Source organism: Sinohyriopsis cumingii, chromosome 18, assembly GCF_028554795.1.
Source record: "Sinohyriopsis cumingii isolate HCF-2022 chromosome 18, ASM2855479v2, whole genome shotgun sequence".
NCBI lineage: Eukaryota > Metazoa > Mollusca > Bivalvia > Unionida > Unionidae > Sinohyriopsis > Sinohyriopsis cumingii.
The window spans coordinates 1,370,026-1,386,593 of NC_142978.1; the positions used below are offsets into that span (position 1 = coordinate 1,370,026).

The 16,568-nt window shown below is 36.3% G+C and overlaps 1 protein-coding gene across 1 annotated transcript in view; it reads right to left on the reverse strand.

Annotated features, from left to right (window-relative positions):
- LOC149775954 (uncharacterized) overlaps positions 1 to 13,069 on the reverse strand; it is a 50,605-nt gene extending 37,536 nt beyond the window's left edge. Inside the window, exon 1 of the mRNA XM_089942812.1 lies at positions 12,933 to 13,069. Coding sequence (XP_089798938.1) covers positions 12,933 to 12,996 — 64 coding nt within the window. The 5' untranslated portion in view covers positions 12,997 to 13,069. The remainder of the gene's footprint in view (positions 1 to 12,932) is intronic.
- Between the last annotated feature and the right edge of the window lie 3,499 nt (positions 13,070 to 16,568).

Sequence of the window (16,568 nt, forward strand, 5' to 3'; positions counted from 1 at the left end):
ATAATGTAACTTGACCTCTCAAGTGTTAAGGCACGACTAATATAATTCTTATCATAACATCAGCTATAAATCTAACTATAAAGCAACACAGATTCCCGGATGGGGGTCAAGAGTTCAACCTTCCATAAGGAAATGAAGTTTGTTACATGATAAATATCATGTCGACCAGTATTGACCTTGACTCAACTTAATGATTCTTAGTGTGAGAAAGAAAAAAATTTAAAAAGTTGTTTACCAAAACTGTCAATGATTCAGGAACAAGGTCAGCAACTAGATACGATGTATCATATATTAGTTGTTTACTTCGAAAATAAAAAAGGGTCAGGACAAACAGAACTGGACTCTGTTCTTGACAATATCAAATCCAGTAAACACTGTCACATTACAAGAGCATGTAATGGAGTAAAAGAAAATTAAATCTAACAGACAAACAATTAAATTAAATATTCATAACAATGTGCAATCATATATTCGCTCTCTTTATTTTTACTAATACGGTAATCATACACTATCAGACAACAAACTGGTAAACCGATTTTGATTGTAAGCAGATTCTATCTGAGAACATGGGGTGCGGCCATTTTCGCAAACAGTGATATTTATGCATGCATTTCTAAAACAGAGTACTCGCCAGCAATCCCGAGATTTTCCCGAAATGAACTGTTGATGCAGAACTAGTAAATTATAGTCGTGTAGTGCATATGAAATAGGTACACGATGGGCGGCTTGATGCAGAAAACTACCACAGAACCCACGATATCGCAGGAAGCCACCATTCTGCACGTGCATTGACTATATAAACAGGCAATAAAGCAACGTGGGTAACATGACCATAATATCGCCTGTTTATCTATGCCTCTTCGTTAACTGCTTGTTTGGTTTTAAGTGGTCCATGCTCACATTGAAGGCTATACAGTTCCGACGATATTAAGATATCCACAACTGCAGACAGCCAGGTCTGGTTTGGTTTGTTCTAGTATCTAAAAATCAACTTATTGTTTGCAAGTCAGGCTATGAATAACCGTAAGCTTTAACAGCTGATGGTGAGTGGGATTGACTCTTTATGATCTTATGTGCGTCCCCTAGACCTGGTTTATTACGGAACGAAAACATGTTGTGCAATCAGATGGGTCCTCGTGACTTGCTTTTATTGGCTTTTGTTACCCTGATCAGAGTAAAACTTTGGAGAAATGGAAAATATTCGACCTACTTAAAGGCTCCTTTTCTTGAGAATTGATGCAATGGATGACAAAGGTCTTTAATCTTTATGGTAAACAGTTTGCAAAAAGTGGGTAAGAAGGTTGGGGTTATAGAAATTTATAAATTACACATGTTACTAGGCCAAAGCTACGTCGGCAAAGCAATGAGTTAAACACACTCGTTTCTGAATACATATTTTTTAAGACGTTCACATAGTCTCACACTGTCCGTAATAAATATTTGTTTCACAAATTCGGTCCCTGAAATGTTGATGTCTACTCATCGCTGTATACACCTGGCTGGACTTCAAAGTGTATGCCCTTCCAACGATATTGATGGAGGTACGTACACAATGCCAAGTTACCAACAAAAAAAGCAGAAGCTTTACGAGTTGCAATGAAATATCTTTTTAATTTTACTCACGAACCAACTGAAAATCAAAGAAGTTCAAAGCAGTTGTAAACTTATATATTGTATTTACGCTGTTTCAATGATATACCACGAGATGTATACATTTTTCATTACAAGGAAACGAGGCTTGCCGAGTTTCCTTTTAATGAAAAATGTATACAACGAGTGGTATATCATTGATACAGCGGACATGCTATACATATATTTTATTTATATTACATGCAAATACGCATATTTGCACTTTGAATGGAGTTACGATATGTTTTGTGTAACCTTCTATTTACCGAGTGAATGAACTCCTCACATCCCTGCGAGTGAGTCCGCTACAAAATTCAGTTGTACGATATTTCTTGTTGTTCACGATCACATATGCAAATTGATAAGCTGATTGTTTTCTTTTTGTGTTTCTATTTTTATTCACATTTATTAAATTAGTATGAGACACAGTCGTGACTTGAACATGAAATATGATTTTTTATGAAGAAAGTAGTGCACTACAAACACGGTTAGCTGGACTGTCAGGCATTCACGTACTGGCGTATGGAAATTAGCGTGGAATAGAAACTAAGCGAAATGACGAACCAAAAAGAGGTAATAAAAATATTTAATATATTGACAGTTTATCTAAGTCATTATTCTGGTATAAATAATATTCATAAAGACTATAAATATCTTTCTCTCTCTCTCCCTTCCTCCCTCTCCTCCTTTGGACGGTTTGACTAAATTTTATCATGATTGATAGGTCCAGAGACATCGGCGTATGACACAAACGAAAATCCACAACGCTCGTATTTTCATGGATTTTCGCCCGTATCTAGCTACGATAAACCAGAGAGAGACAGAGAGAGAGAGAAAGGTGGGTGTGATCATTTTGACATTTTTATATCAAATAATTAATAATCGATTTAGAATATGATAATAGCTTTACTAAATAACAACAACAAAACATTAAATACGCTACAGTATGTGCGTCTCGTAACCAACAAATTTAACATATAGGCCTAGTGTCGACTGGCTATTGCAACTATGTATCATTGATATTATGAACACTGAAGATAGATCCCAAGTAAAGCGTAAACATATCGTTACGACGCACCAGGTTACTGTAGGTTACTTGGTACAAGTTCAGTTTTAATATTTTCGTCCAGTGCAGTATGTTTTTCTCTCTCACTCCAGATTTTTCTTGTTTTGTTCCTTACGCACGAGACGGGAACGGGGAATGGAATTTCGTTTAGAAAACAGGGACTATTAATACATTTTATTGTTATTTTCTTATGTCATGGTAATTAATGAATGAGTAGAAATTCATCATTGATCTATATGTCTGCAGTTGACAGAATGTTGTTATATTCGTATAATTGTGTCATGGGCAGATCACAATTTAATATACCAATAGTATTGGTATATGAATTTGCTTTATACCAATTATTACTTTGTAAGTTCACATCAAACCCGTCATATATATACCAAACAGACCACGACTGAAGGGTTGTCGGTAACGCATACAGGATCGGTAGGTATAGAAATATATTGTGTAATAAACGTAACATAAAGTTACAGTCATCTCATCTATTTAATAAGCAATATTTATTACGGACAGAGAGAGGTTATGTCAGAGGCTTATGTGCGGGGATACAGGCATTTGTAAGAGATAAATGGGACAATTTACAATTGTATTCGATAACGGCTTAGTGACAAAATTCGAATACCACATTGCAATAATCACATTGCTTATTAAATAGATGAGATGAAAAGAGGAATAATTTCCTTATATGCATTTCGCTTTACACACACTGCATGTGGAATTATGAACGTGCCATGCAATGCGGACCGACGTCTTGGTCGTTTCTGTTGTATATACAGGCCCATAATGTAGCTTCATCTTACGCTCGTATATGTAAACTGATAATTATCAAAGTAGCAATAAAGAATTTCCTTTTAAGCTTGGTACTATAAAAGCGTAACATCATATGTAAACGTCATTATTTCGTGTATAAAATAAAAGCAACCGGTTCAATTTGGAATGTTCGAAATGGTGTTTATCTTCAGTCAGCAGACAGTTCAAGTCTAAAGTAAGATGTGGTATCACGTGTCATTAGTCCTGGGCCCTGAATTTATTGCAGAAAGGCGAAATCACTAACTCTAGACAAAGATCTGTAAATTGACTTAGATAGTCCAAATACTGTTTCAGAGAGAGATAGAGGGAGAGAGAGAAAGAGAAAAGATGTGAAATTAAGTACCTTGCATCTGGGAGAATGCAAACCTGAATAGGCAACATCTGGTGACAACCACAACAGGCTAATTACATGAATAGCACAGACAATTTTAGTCATTCTCTCTTATTTGCCTGTATGTTAGCAGATTTAATGTAGTTAATATTCACCTGAAAGCGACGATGTGTCTTTGGTATTCTTTTATTTTAAGTGCTTATTGTAGCATATAGATAAGAAAGCTGAGTTATCGAGCAATTGTTTCATAGATTAAGATCACATATCAAGTAGAAATGTTTCAGCTGACCAGGAGGACAACTCAATTCTCTATGAAATGGTGAAATATAAACACCCTCAACGCCACCCCGAATATAAGCATATCAAACGTTTCTATTCGACTGTTCATTGACTCTGCGTATATGTTTTGTTCCTTTAGCTTCCGCAAGATTCATCATTTAGCTACATTTTTTCTGAGTGTCACAATATAGCTTAGCAAAAACATTGTCCAGGCTTTCCATGCTTAATTCCCGATAATGAGTTCGGACATTTAAATGTGGACAAGGTTCCAATAAACTAAAATATTCCGTCACCGGGAAAGAAACTCCGGTCCTATATGTAAATGTTTCGGATGGCTTTTTATCATCAAATGCATTGGGTTGAATGCGAGAAAGACTGCTTAAATCGACTGCGTGTTTGATGTGCACTGTTAACTGATATTAACAATGTACATTTTGCTGAGCAAATATTGTGCTTCTCTAAACGTCTTATTGTTATTTGGATTTATATCATCCCAAAATATCCCCACATACTTGTACACTAAATATATTATTCTAATCAGAATTGTTTGAATAAATTCTTCTTCCATTATTCATCCTTTCTCTTTCTCTCTCACATTCACAAATGAAGAGAGAGAGTAAACAGAAATACAGATAGATCCTGTACACCCTCATGACATGCTACGTTGTTCTATATTGTCTTGTTTATCATTACCTGTAACAGTTATCTGCAGCGCTAATCATGAATGTTACAATTGACAAGCGAACTGTGAATTTATGTATGATAAAAACCTCATTAAAGTTCCACTTCCAAATCATTCTGAACATAAATTAGTCTGAGATCAACTTATCCATAAAAATAATCCACATTCAACTTATCCATAAAAGCAATCTACATTCAGTTCTTCATGACATTTAGAAACGGTTTATGCGGACGAGTCATTTGTCTCGCATGAAAACAGAATGTATATTTTAAGCGATAACAACGGCTAACGTCAAAAAGTAGAACGAATACAAGCCAGACAGTAAACAAGTTCAAAATTTTGAGAACACTATCACATTTGCACACGTCCCTAAAACATGATAAGTTAGATACATGTAAATACAGCGCGTGCCTTGCACTAGGTGTTCGGATATAGAAATTTTATTTGCATTTAGCATGTGGTATTTTCACCATTCTTTCACTGATCTGTTCGAAATATTTCCTTCAATTTTCACTAAATTTCTCATGACATAAGGTTAATACTATTCGACACTAATTCGTGGCGAGAAACATAATGCTAAGATCAGGACCGTAGACAGCGATCAAGGGCCCTAAGGGTAAAAAACCACCCGGACCTCTCCTACTTTTTGTTAAAACAAACTTTATCTTTTATAAAATTAAAAAGTTTTGTTCTGCCGGGGCCTCTTACGGGACAGGGCCCCGGCGATATAGCTCCTCCCCCCCCCCCCCCTTGTCGGCCGTATAACAAATTTAGCAGATGAAATAGTATTAAACAAGATATCAAATTCGACTTTATTCATTGGTCGCAATTTTCTTCCCAAATGGTATTAGTGATTCGTATACACATGCATCCTTACAATCACTTATCTTATTGACACATTCCAGTGACTGGAAGTGCTTTTGCAATGTGTTCTGGTATGTTTCAATCTCGGTAGACAAGTATTATTGAGTGTGTCAATATTATATTCTGGCCATACAATACATATATGAACAGGCAATAAAAGAATGTTGGTCACAGGGTCGTGATGTATTTTGTTTTTATATGTTTCTAGAATTGTTGACTACTTGGTTTAACTGGCTCATAATCACATTTAATTCTATTGAATAGACTCATTAGAGCAGATTGTTTTGGGCAGAGATCCACAACTGCAGCCTAACAAGCCTGGTCTAATCTGGATTCGAAAAGCAACCTAATAATTGATAGTCAGGTGACGGTTTCCCGTAAGTTCTAACAGTGGATAGTATACGCGATTCATTATTTACATCATCTGTACTTCTGCCAGACCTGTCCTGAAATGGGTACATTATGGAACGAAGAAGTTTCTTCCGCACCTACTTTATATGGTTCATTTTTCGCTCATGACCCAAACATACGACAAATTGTCCTGAGGAACTTGTAGATTATTGACTCGTCTACGCTTCTAAGGTAGGTTTTAATCGACCAGATACTGAAAAGACCACCTTATGAGTGCTAAGCTGCTATTCAATCATAGTTCGAAGACCGGAAAATACATCTAACAATATTCGTTGTTGTTGTTACAGCGTTTAACGCCAATTTTCAGCACAAGATAGACAACCACTGAAAACCCCAAAAAGAACCACCGACTCACGAGAAGCTACTGACAAGCTTTCTCACGCACCTACATTGGCCGAGCCCGAGACATCTCAACACGCTGACGGTGGTGACATGATAGTGATCCGTAACGGTGGGTGCTTTAGACCATTCGGCCACATTCTTTGTCTAATCTGTACACACAGTCCATTCCAAATTGTATCAGTAAAATTGTCCTTTCTGTCCTGTGTACAATGTCTATGATAACCACTGTAATGGCGAAACAGCTGACTTCAGATGAAGAACAATTACAAGAGCCGCATCATAAACAATGGCATCATGCTTCCCACTGAGTCGAATAACAGGTGGACTGATAAACGAACTTGATGACCATACAGTGCACTGTTTAACACTGCAGATGCCAACACATCTAGAAATGGCTTAAACAAAAACTCTAGTCCAAAATATTTTGATTAACCCACATAATGTACGTTTCATTCCTGTCGGTTTGCACTCTGACACTCACGTCCAGTGACAAATGAATTATTATTAGTAGTAGTTGTAGTAGCAGTAACAGTAGTATGATCATCTTTGATCATTAATCTTTTATTACTTCATGTTTATATTTGAAAGAGTTTTTATTTCAACGGCATTTACAATTCTTAATATTCACAGTGTAACCGTCTATCTTTTAATTTATAGAATTCGGTGTTTTAGATTCGGTATAAAGGTGTACAGTCTCAATTTGTGTTTAGGTGATTTTATATATTGACACTTTAAGAGTTTTACCTTAGATTAGAGACATAATTAATACTGCGTTAGCGTGCCGATGGAATAGCTTATCTTCTTAGATTGTTACGTGTTGAAAAGATTTAGCTTTTAATGTTGTATTTTATTTAGCTCTTTCTATTTAAATGTTCAGAACATTACCTCTAAGCTGCACCATGTGGCTACTATTTTGCTAAATAGCCATTGCACTCTGATATATATTTCCATAACACTTTCCACCACCTGTGCTTATAATGTAATTAGTTTGTATTAGTTTCTCGTATTTGTAATTATTCCAGACGTGAAACATTAGCATTATTATGGGTGCTTTGAACCGGTCCTACTAATATATCCTGTGACTTTCCCTTAAATCACAAGCGAGTCAATGATTTAAACAAGTGGACATGAACATGTTGTTTCGATCTTCATTATGACCTCTCCGGTGGCCTAGTGGTAAGAGCGTCCGCCTCGGATGCGGGAGGTTGTGGGTTCGATCCCCGGCCGAGTCGTACCAAAGACTTGCAAACATGATACTAACAGCTGCCTCGCTTGGCGCTCGACATTAAGAGGTTAGTTTTAGGACTGGTCGGCCTGGTGTCAGGATAATGTGACTGGGTGGGACATCATGATACATGTTTGCGCATGATGCCCCAGTGTTAGACATCAATATAAACTGCCACATTGCAGCGATAGCGATATGACTGAAAAATTGTTAAAACTACGCTAAAAATCCAAAATCCATCACACATCACATCGATCTTCATTCATTTTCCTAAACTACATCATTCATTTTCCTAAACTACAACGTGAAAAAAATAAAACTTGCTTATATTATGGTGAATGATTTCTTAAAATCCTAAAGTTCTGTGAAGTCCAGTAGTTCCACTTAATCCAGAATGTTCCAAAACTATTGCGAATGATATACAGAAGAATCTCCGTTATAAATCAAATCCAAAATTTGCTTTAAAAGAATTCACGATAAATTTATCAGAGCTATTAATCGAAATGCCAAATGCCCTACACAAAATTTCACGATAATTCCAATAGATATATAAATCTAAATGCCATTGAATATTTCGGAGTAAACCGTACAGCTATTATAATATACACAAATAATAGTCGAATGAAAGTTACAGCATTGCAATTAAAACAAATGGGTATATTAAATAAGAAATCTTTCTAATCAATGCAGTTTTCAAAGACCAGTATGAATATCAAGAATAATTACTTCTGTGTAAAATCCTTTCATATAATAAGCAGTAGAGAAAATGCAATATTGGGGTATTAAACGGAACGATAACTTTCAAAAACATAATCTAGCTAATCAGTAGGTCAGTCTGAAATTTGTACCAGTACCGATGTCCTTGTTGGATCATGTCATGTTTACTTGAAATGTTACAAGACATCGATGTTGACATTTCATGATTGATACATTTTGACAAATGCAAACTAGAAAGTTAACATTACAAATTTCCTTATCTGCGCACGACTTCAGCAGAGGTTTTCCGTTTCTGCCAGCACGGTCGTGAACTCGGCTGTGTTAATGGTTTTATCCTACAGAGTATAGTTTTAGAGATCTTATTGAGACTACTTCCTGCCGCTGCGAGAAGCTCTGAATTGATACGTATTTGAGAATTCAATAGTTTGAAAATTAGTATTTCAGCTCAACCTGAGACACCGGTTTTTATTGACATGGCTCCAGCAACAATTCCGATTGCCCTGGTCACAATTCCAGCAATACGCAGCTTACGTTCTAATTAAGAATGTAAAAATCAATTAACGCACATGGTATTACTATTGAGGAATCTTTTCTTCCCGCAAGTATACGTAAAGTTTAAAAAGTAACATGCCGAGATATTGGCCTTTTCTTGGAGGTTGCAAGGTAGCATCGATTAAAACAGAGTTTGTAGTTCACTGTCCTGAGATAAACAGATAACGAAAATATAGACTTCTTGGTTTCACAAGGTACGCAACCAAATGAGTGTCAGGTCCTGTTGATAAACCCAGGTTGATAATGATATTTTCCCTTTTGCGGGCAATCATGAGTCCGAGTTCATACTGCATAGAGTCATCTCTGAAATGTTTGAGTGATTGGCAAAAGCGGCCGAACAAAAATTGGTAAATGGATGAATCAACGGTGAAGCCATAACCTTATACGATTTCTATACAGGAGATTTTGGCTCCGTGCCTGGATAATCAAAGACATTTTTTCCGTTTATAAGTCTTATACTTGTATTGCTATTTTTATGTTCACGTACTTTCCTGGATTAAGATCAACCTTCACTTCGTAAAAGGAGGTTAGTGTTTGAGAACATCTTCCATTACAAATCATACAAAGTTCTACAGGCACATCAATAACCCTCATTCGGAAAATCAAGCACTGCAATAACAGAGTCTCGTCCGAAAGGATTAAAATAAGACATTGACAATTTCCGTGCCTATACAGTTTAAACAGGTCTGGATGCTCGAGGTTAATATAATAAAGTGAGTAAAGCGTACTAAAGTCGTGCTGGGAAATTAAATTGTTCATGTCCTACAGACGTTATATATGATGTTATACGTGCGTCTTTATCCACTGAATGACTCGTTGATACAATCCGACGTGTAAATTTTCATGACACAAATTTATATTCTGCGACACCAGCATCGTGGAAATTAATCATAGGTGTTGCCTTTTTGTTTAACATAACTGTGTTTAGCTACAAAAATGACACGGGGAACGTTTATAAAAAGCCGAATATAAGTGAGAGTGGAATTATGCAAGAAATCTCCCGTACGCGTGTTAAGCTGGGCTTGGATTAACGTTAATGAATAACTTTTCCACAACTGTAGCAGCATTGCCTGACTTATTTTGATGTTGTCCCTTTCATTATAAAAACGGACGCTTGTGTCTTCGTTAACATCATAGACGGGCCAGCAGAACTTGAGTAATTATCCATGTAACGGACGATTTTATGAATTGTTGTAGCATTGTCAACCTTGTCAAGATTTGCTTTAATTTCCTTTCCATCGATGAGGAAACGTGCGCTGTTGACCAACGCCGTGATACAGTAGTTGACAAATCCGTCATTATCGTTTCTACCTTGCGCAGCACTTTTGACTTGTATAAGGTTTCTAGGACTTCACAGAAGCTTTGCATACAAGAAAATAGCGATATCTTTCATGAACCTGAAATGCTAATGCCCTGAACTTCTTTGTATCCCTAGACTCTTAGTGTTGAAAATGTTGCTCTCATTGATCTCACAACACAGGCACCTCCATGTTAAAAGCGGGATCTAATATTCATTCTTTGATCTGAGCCATTGTTATAAATTTCTGCGACCTTCTTTAAATCTGCAGACTGATATGTATGCCGTATTTTATTATTATATTTCCATGGTGCGGTAATGCTCCTAAATACCAACCTAAACCATGTGTTGACCAGTGATGTCGATGTTTCTTTTTCTCAATACGTATTGGTCATTTGTGCTGAATGTTTTGAGCGGCATTTATAGTATTTGCAAAGATCCACTGCCGACTTTAATGATAAAAATGTTGCTGTGGTGTTTCAGTAATTAATTTGAACACGGGTGGTGGTGACGGTGGTGGTGGAAGCTTCTTAATCGCCGCTCTGAGTCTGCATCAAGTTCACGTATGCCTTTTGCTATCACACAAATTGTTTCTCAAAGTTCTTCTATGTCTTTTTGCATACCTGCAATCGTCTCTGGCAAGTGTCCAGTAGTCTCTCTGTGGTGCCCTCGTAGGTTTTTGTATATATCTTACGCGTTTGGCTCTCTTAATAATATGACCCATTTTTTCTTCTGCTCCCATCATCGTCGTGGTGATTTGTACAGCTTTCTTTACCGCTTCCTCAGCTTCTACGGTTTTGGCTACAAGCTATTTTGTTGCTTTGATCAGTGGCGCAAACGTTTGCTCAGAGCTCTCTCATATCTTCCAGTGAAATGTGTCACGACCGCAAAATGTCTTAAAAACGCTTATGGATATAGGTATCAATACAAAAAGTTCAAAAATGTTCGCGATCAGCTTCGTACGATTTTCTCCGTAACATTTTATTTATCATCATCGTTTAAATTGCCATGTAAAAAAACGGATAGAAACTTGCGTGGTCTACCAGTCAAGTCATGTATGAGGAAATTATACGAATCCTAAGTGACCAGCGCAGTTACATTCCGAAGCTAATATCATTAGTGATCGGTGGAACAAAAAAACCCAATGAACGCTTACGAGGCCATGAACATCAGTGGTAGGAGTATTGTCGATTGTTGATACAATTGCGAACAGGCAACCCCACTTGAACCATCTCAAAATCTTTTTCAAAAGCAGCCTTTATTCGAAGAAAGCATATTAACAGCGATGTTAAGAATGTGTTGTTAAAACCTCTTAAGTATGGTGTAAGAAGCCTGTACAGGAAATTCAATGTTAGAAAACTTAAAATCTCCCAGGTATTGTCTGTAGCTACAATGTTGTAGAAAAGTACACAAAAATAAGATTACTCATTATCAGCACTGGACATCATAGTTTTTTTTACATATATTACTGACCACAGCGGAAGATACATTAGTATGGGCATGTAATTCGATGAGATAAAAGGTACGGGGAAGTACGAAGCTCATCTCCTAAGCATCAATATGTTACCTCCTTTGGAGGATATTTTAAATATTCCAAGAATCTTCGCATAATTAATTTAATTTATGTATGAACTGCTTTGGTGTTTTTATCGTTCAAGATTGCGTAAACACCACCATCAAACCATAACGGCGACGTAATAGATGGTGTAAATCCATCTTTGGTTGAATGACCAGGCATGGCAAACTTTACGCTGAGAACAATGACAAACTTGATTCCAGCCGGCAGCGATGTCTCAATCTCGTGCTCCAGCTCTGATGTGATTACCAGAAGCATGTCTAATTTAAGTTTTCAACCTATCTGCTTGGCTTATATACGATTGTAACGATCGAACTATAATCTTGAAGTTCGCGAGAGTTCTTTTTATAACTTAAATTCTATAACGTTTTGGTGCTCAAATGCCTTACAGCAATAGTGGCTACGATGCTTCGACGGCTTTGTTTATCCCCAACTATGCCTGCAGTTTCCTCTCGAGCCAAGCGGGCAGAAAATGCTCACATAGTTGGGAATGAAAATACCATGAAAGCATCGCATCGACTATCGCCGCTCTCTCGGTCAAACGCGGTGCAACTGTAAGACCTAATAGTTCAAGTACGTATGTTTTTCCTGTACCTCTTCTAATGTTTATATTACGTTCTTCTTTGGATTATTTCCTTTTTTATGCTAAAGTTTCTGTTAACTTCGGCTGCGGTGCATCTTAGGTAAATGCTAGTGCTTCAGTTAGGACTCCTAGTTTTTCACTTTCTACTCTCAGTTGGCGGCAATTCTATACCTATTTGCTCAATACTATCACCACATATGCACATAGTTCTACACACAAAAGTTTTGACTAATCTAAATTATTTGAACAAATTATTTTCCCTTTTCACTCATTAAATTGCTCTCTCTCTCTCTCTCTCTCTCTCTCTCTCTCACACACACACACACACACACACACACACACAAATAAACATGGAGAGAGAGAGAGTTCTAGTACACCCTAATGGCAGTTCATGTCGTCTTATATTGTCTTTTTACTCATTATGTTAACATTTATCTGCAGCGATGACAATGGATAAGTAAGCTTTGTGTCTTTGTAAGTTAGATCAAAATAATATCAAATATATATTGTTATATGCAATACTGCATAATTATATGTTATATTTATTAGTCTGAAATCAACTTACCATACAAAAGTATCCACACACAAGTCTTCATGATAGTTAGATATGATTTCTGTTGAGCCACCATTTATGCCGGAAGCAAACCTAGTATAGATTTCAAACAATCAGAACTGTTGAATTTAACAAATGCTACCTGTGAGTGTCATGAACGTAGTATGAAACTTTCAACAAATCAATAACTTTTGCACACGTCTCTAGGAGACGTTAATCTCAATATTGTCATTTACCTTATACGGGGCCATGTACAGGGAATGCCCATGCATGCAGATTTGTTTATGACTTTAACATTAGGAGTCTTGCTGATTTATTTACTAATCTTCCCAAAGTATCTCCTTCATTTTGCACTAAATGTCCAGTATGGTTCCTCAATGGATAATACATATTCCAATATGTGTATCAAGTTTGATGGTTGCAGTGAACATGAAACGTTACTGTGGCTTAAAGTAAGGTACATGCTATTCGATTACAATTGGTGCCGAAAAAGCTTAATTAACGATTTAACGTATAAAGAAGTTAAACAGCATCAGGCGCAATCTTATTACATTGTTTAAATTTCATTCTCTGTTGCTATTAGATTCTCTGTTATGCAAGGATCTTTTTCAATCACTTATTTATTTCCGTTTTCTTTGCAGAGGGGAGGGGGCAGTGACCAGAGTGTATATCATGGTGCTTGGGGCAAGTTTTAGTTTACGCAGACTAACTTTATTTAGTGTATGAACTCATGACTGTAGAGAGCGATCACGGGCCCTGGGGTAACAAACACCCGGACCTCTCCTAGTTCTTGTTCAAACAATTTTTAAAATAAATAAAATTAAAGCGTTGTTTGGCTCGGGACCCCTAACGGGCTATGGTCCCCAGGAATATATTCCAGGCTACCCTTACCTCTTGTCGGCCCTTTGTAAACCAATAGCATATATAACTCACGCACGCTTGATAAAAAATATCGATAGGCAATAACAAATTTTGTTCCTTGTGTCGTAATGTCGCCTTTTACCCTCCTAGGTAAATTCAATGTTTGAATTTTAGCATCCTGTAAAATGCTGTCATTCAGATGCTATAGAAACGTTGTTGACAACACTTTCACTCTTGTATTCTAGAACAAACGAAAGAACAAGTTTTTTTCTGGAACATACATGTCATGATCATTGCAGATGTGTCCAATCAAATTACAACACTGAATTATTACTAAAGGGATGTAAATGTTGATGGATATACGGTTCAGAAAGTGATGATTTTGCACTCGAAACCCATCAAACTAGTTCAGGAATGCAACCATAATCACATTTGAAGTCTTACCTTTAAGTTACCAAATTAGAAACCTTGTCTAGCATGGAGACGTTTCTTTGTGGGGCCACTTTTTTGTCATTATCATGGTGAATGTTTGATGCTACCAGTTCTTTGCAATTCTGCAATAAATCCAAGCGTATCTTGAACATTAACGCAAACAGATCGCACACAATTTAGGCCACTACTGTAGCGATAAGAGGACATTCGTATCACTCTGATCTAACGTCAATGACAGATTCGTCATCTGCTAAGCAATCACCGATTCATGCGCACTAAAGGCTGTAATTTAAAGCAGGGGAATTCCAAGCTGATTAGATATTTAAGTGGGAAAGAATGTTTCCATTTTGAATTTTAATCCCATCCTGGCATAATATTGAATTGTTTTAGATAATGTTTTCACTTGACGAGTTGGTTTCTCAATTATGATTCCTGTGATTACTGCCGCAGAAGGCGTCTAACTTCTGGCACAATTCAGAATAGGCATATAAATAGATGTCAATATTAATTATTTAAACGCTTATAAATATAAAAGCTTATACTTTTATTCCATTCCATGCATCCAATATGCTACTAATTATTCGCACGAGGACCAATAGCAACCGAGACGCTCGGATACCTAGGCAATACACTTCCTATTGTTATAATCTGGTCTCTTAACATTTAAATGACGTGCTTACAACTTTCATAATCTTGTTCAACTTTCTTGGCTAAGCACAATCTATCAACTAATCTTTTCTCTAGCAAATTCGACATTAGTTTGTTAGGCTTCTTTTCTATAGTTTCTGAAGTTTGGCCGATAAGCTTCAGGGACTAACTCATATCTTCTTAAGATGCATTCTTTAACCGTATCTAAGTCATTACTTTATTGAACTGACAGTGAACGGTTAATATCACTAGCTTTACCAGTGAGTACACATTGTAATAATTGAGTCCAAAGTCCCTTGGCCATTTCAAATTGTCAGCAACTGTTTCAAATTATGGAAAATATTTGTCTACTTTTTCTCTGAAAGGGGACACTAATCTTATATTTTTTTCAAGATCAAAACTTAAATTTGTATTTTAAGTATGAATGTGCTTTTCACTTGCCGGTTCCATTTCTTTCATTCTAAATCGATATTCCCTCTCTACAGCCTCTGTCTTGCATTTGCATCTCTTTCTTTCTTCCTTTTGCATTTGTTCTTTTTATAATTGCATTTGTCTTTCTTTCTCTTTCTTACGCTTGTAAATGTATTTGTTTTTCTTTCTCTCTCCTCTTTCTCATATTGTAACTGCATTTGCATCTCTCTCCTCTCTTTCTTCTTTCTGAAGTTCCAGCTTCCTTAACTCATATTCCATCTTGTATTTTAATTATAATTCCTTTACTTTTGTGTCAGAGTCTGATACAGGCTTACTGATCGGAACCAAAGTACTTTTATCCAAAAACAATTTTCTACCAAGTACTGAATCAAAATATTTCTTATTTCCTGTTTCTTTAAGAAAGCCTTTACCTCAGAAAGATCGTATTTTTTGGCAAGTTCAATGAATTCATCTGTTTTGAAAGATCTAATTGTTCCTGGGTAGGATTTGAAAGAGATTTCCACTTTTGAGGAAATTTAGGAAAAAAGGTTACCGATTTCACTGAAAGTTACAAAAACTATGGGAATTCAAATTTAAAAAAAAAAAAAGTTTTATGAAATATTCTAACCAAAATTCAAAATCCCGGACGAGCTCCCAATTCTTATGGTAAGTGTGTAAGCTCGAATAAACATTAACAGAAGAGTGAAAACAACAAGCTTTGAAAAAATATATTTTCCTGGACAAATACTGTAAAAATTAAAATATGAACTTAGGGAATTTTAGAAGTCCTAATAATAAAATGTTCTAATTATTTCAAGTTCGAGTCCCGACGTAAAATTCAAGATGGAAGGCGATGACGTATACTGTAGCCTGTACTGTGTTGAAGTCTACAGTTCCTTGTTTTGTTTTGGAAATCCGAATAATTTTTATGAATGTTCAAGAATTTTATATGAGCACAGGTATATTTGCAGGAAAAAAAAAGAATTAATCCTTTTGAATCCAAATAATTTGAAATAACTTCAAATGACTCATCAGACCCCTTCCAGTATAAAAGCCCAACTGTTACTTCTTTAATACGATGTTTCAGAACTTGAATTTTGCAACCCGGATAAGGGTCACGTGGTCATCTTTACATATAAAAACCTTACGTAGCCCCTGTATGTCCTTGATAAGAACCAATCATTTTTTTCAGAGAATAAAAGTTGTTTACTTTAATAAAAACTATTTACAAATCTAGGGTCTCGTATTCAATACAGGCCCATTCTCACTAGTAAAAAAAAAAGAACTTCATGACGT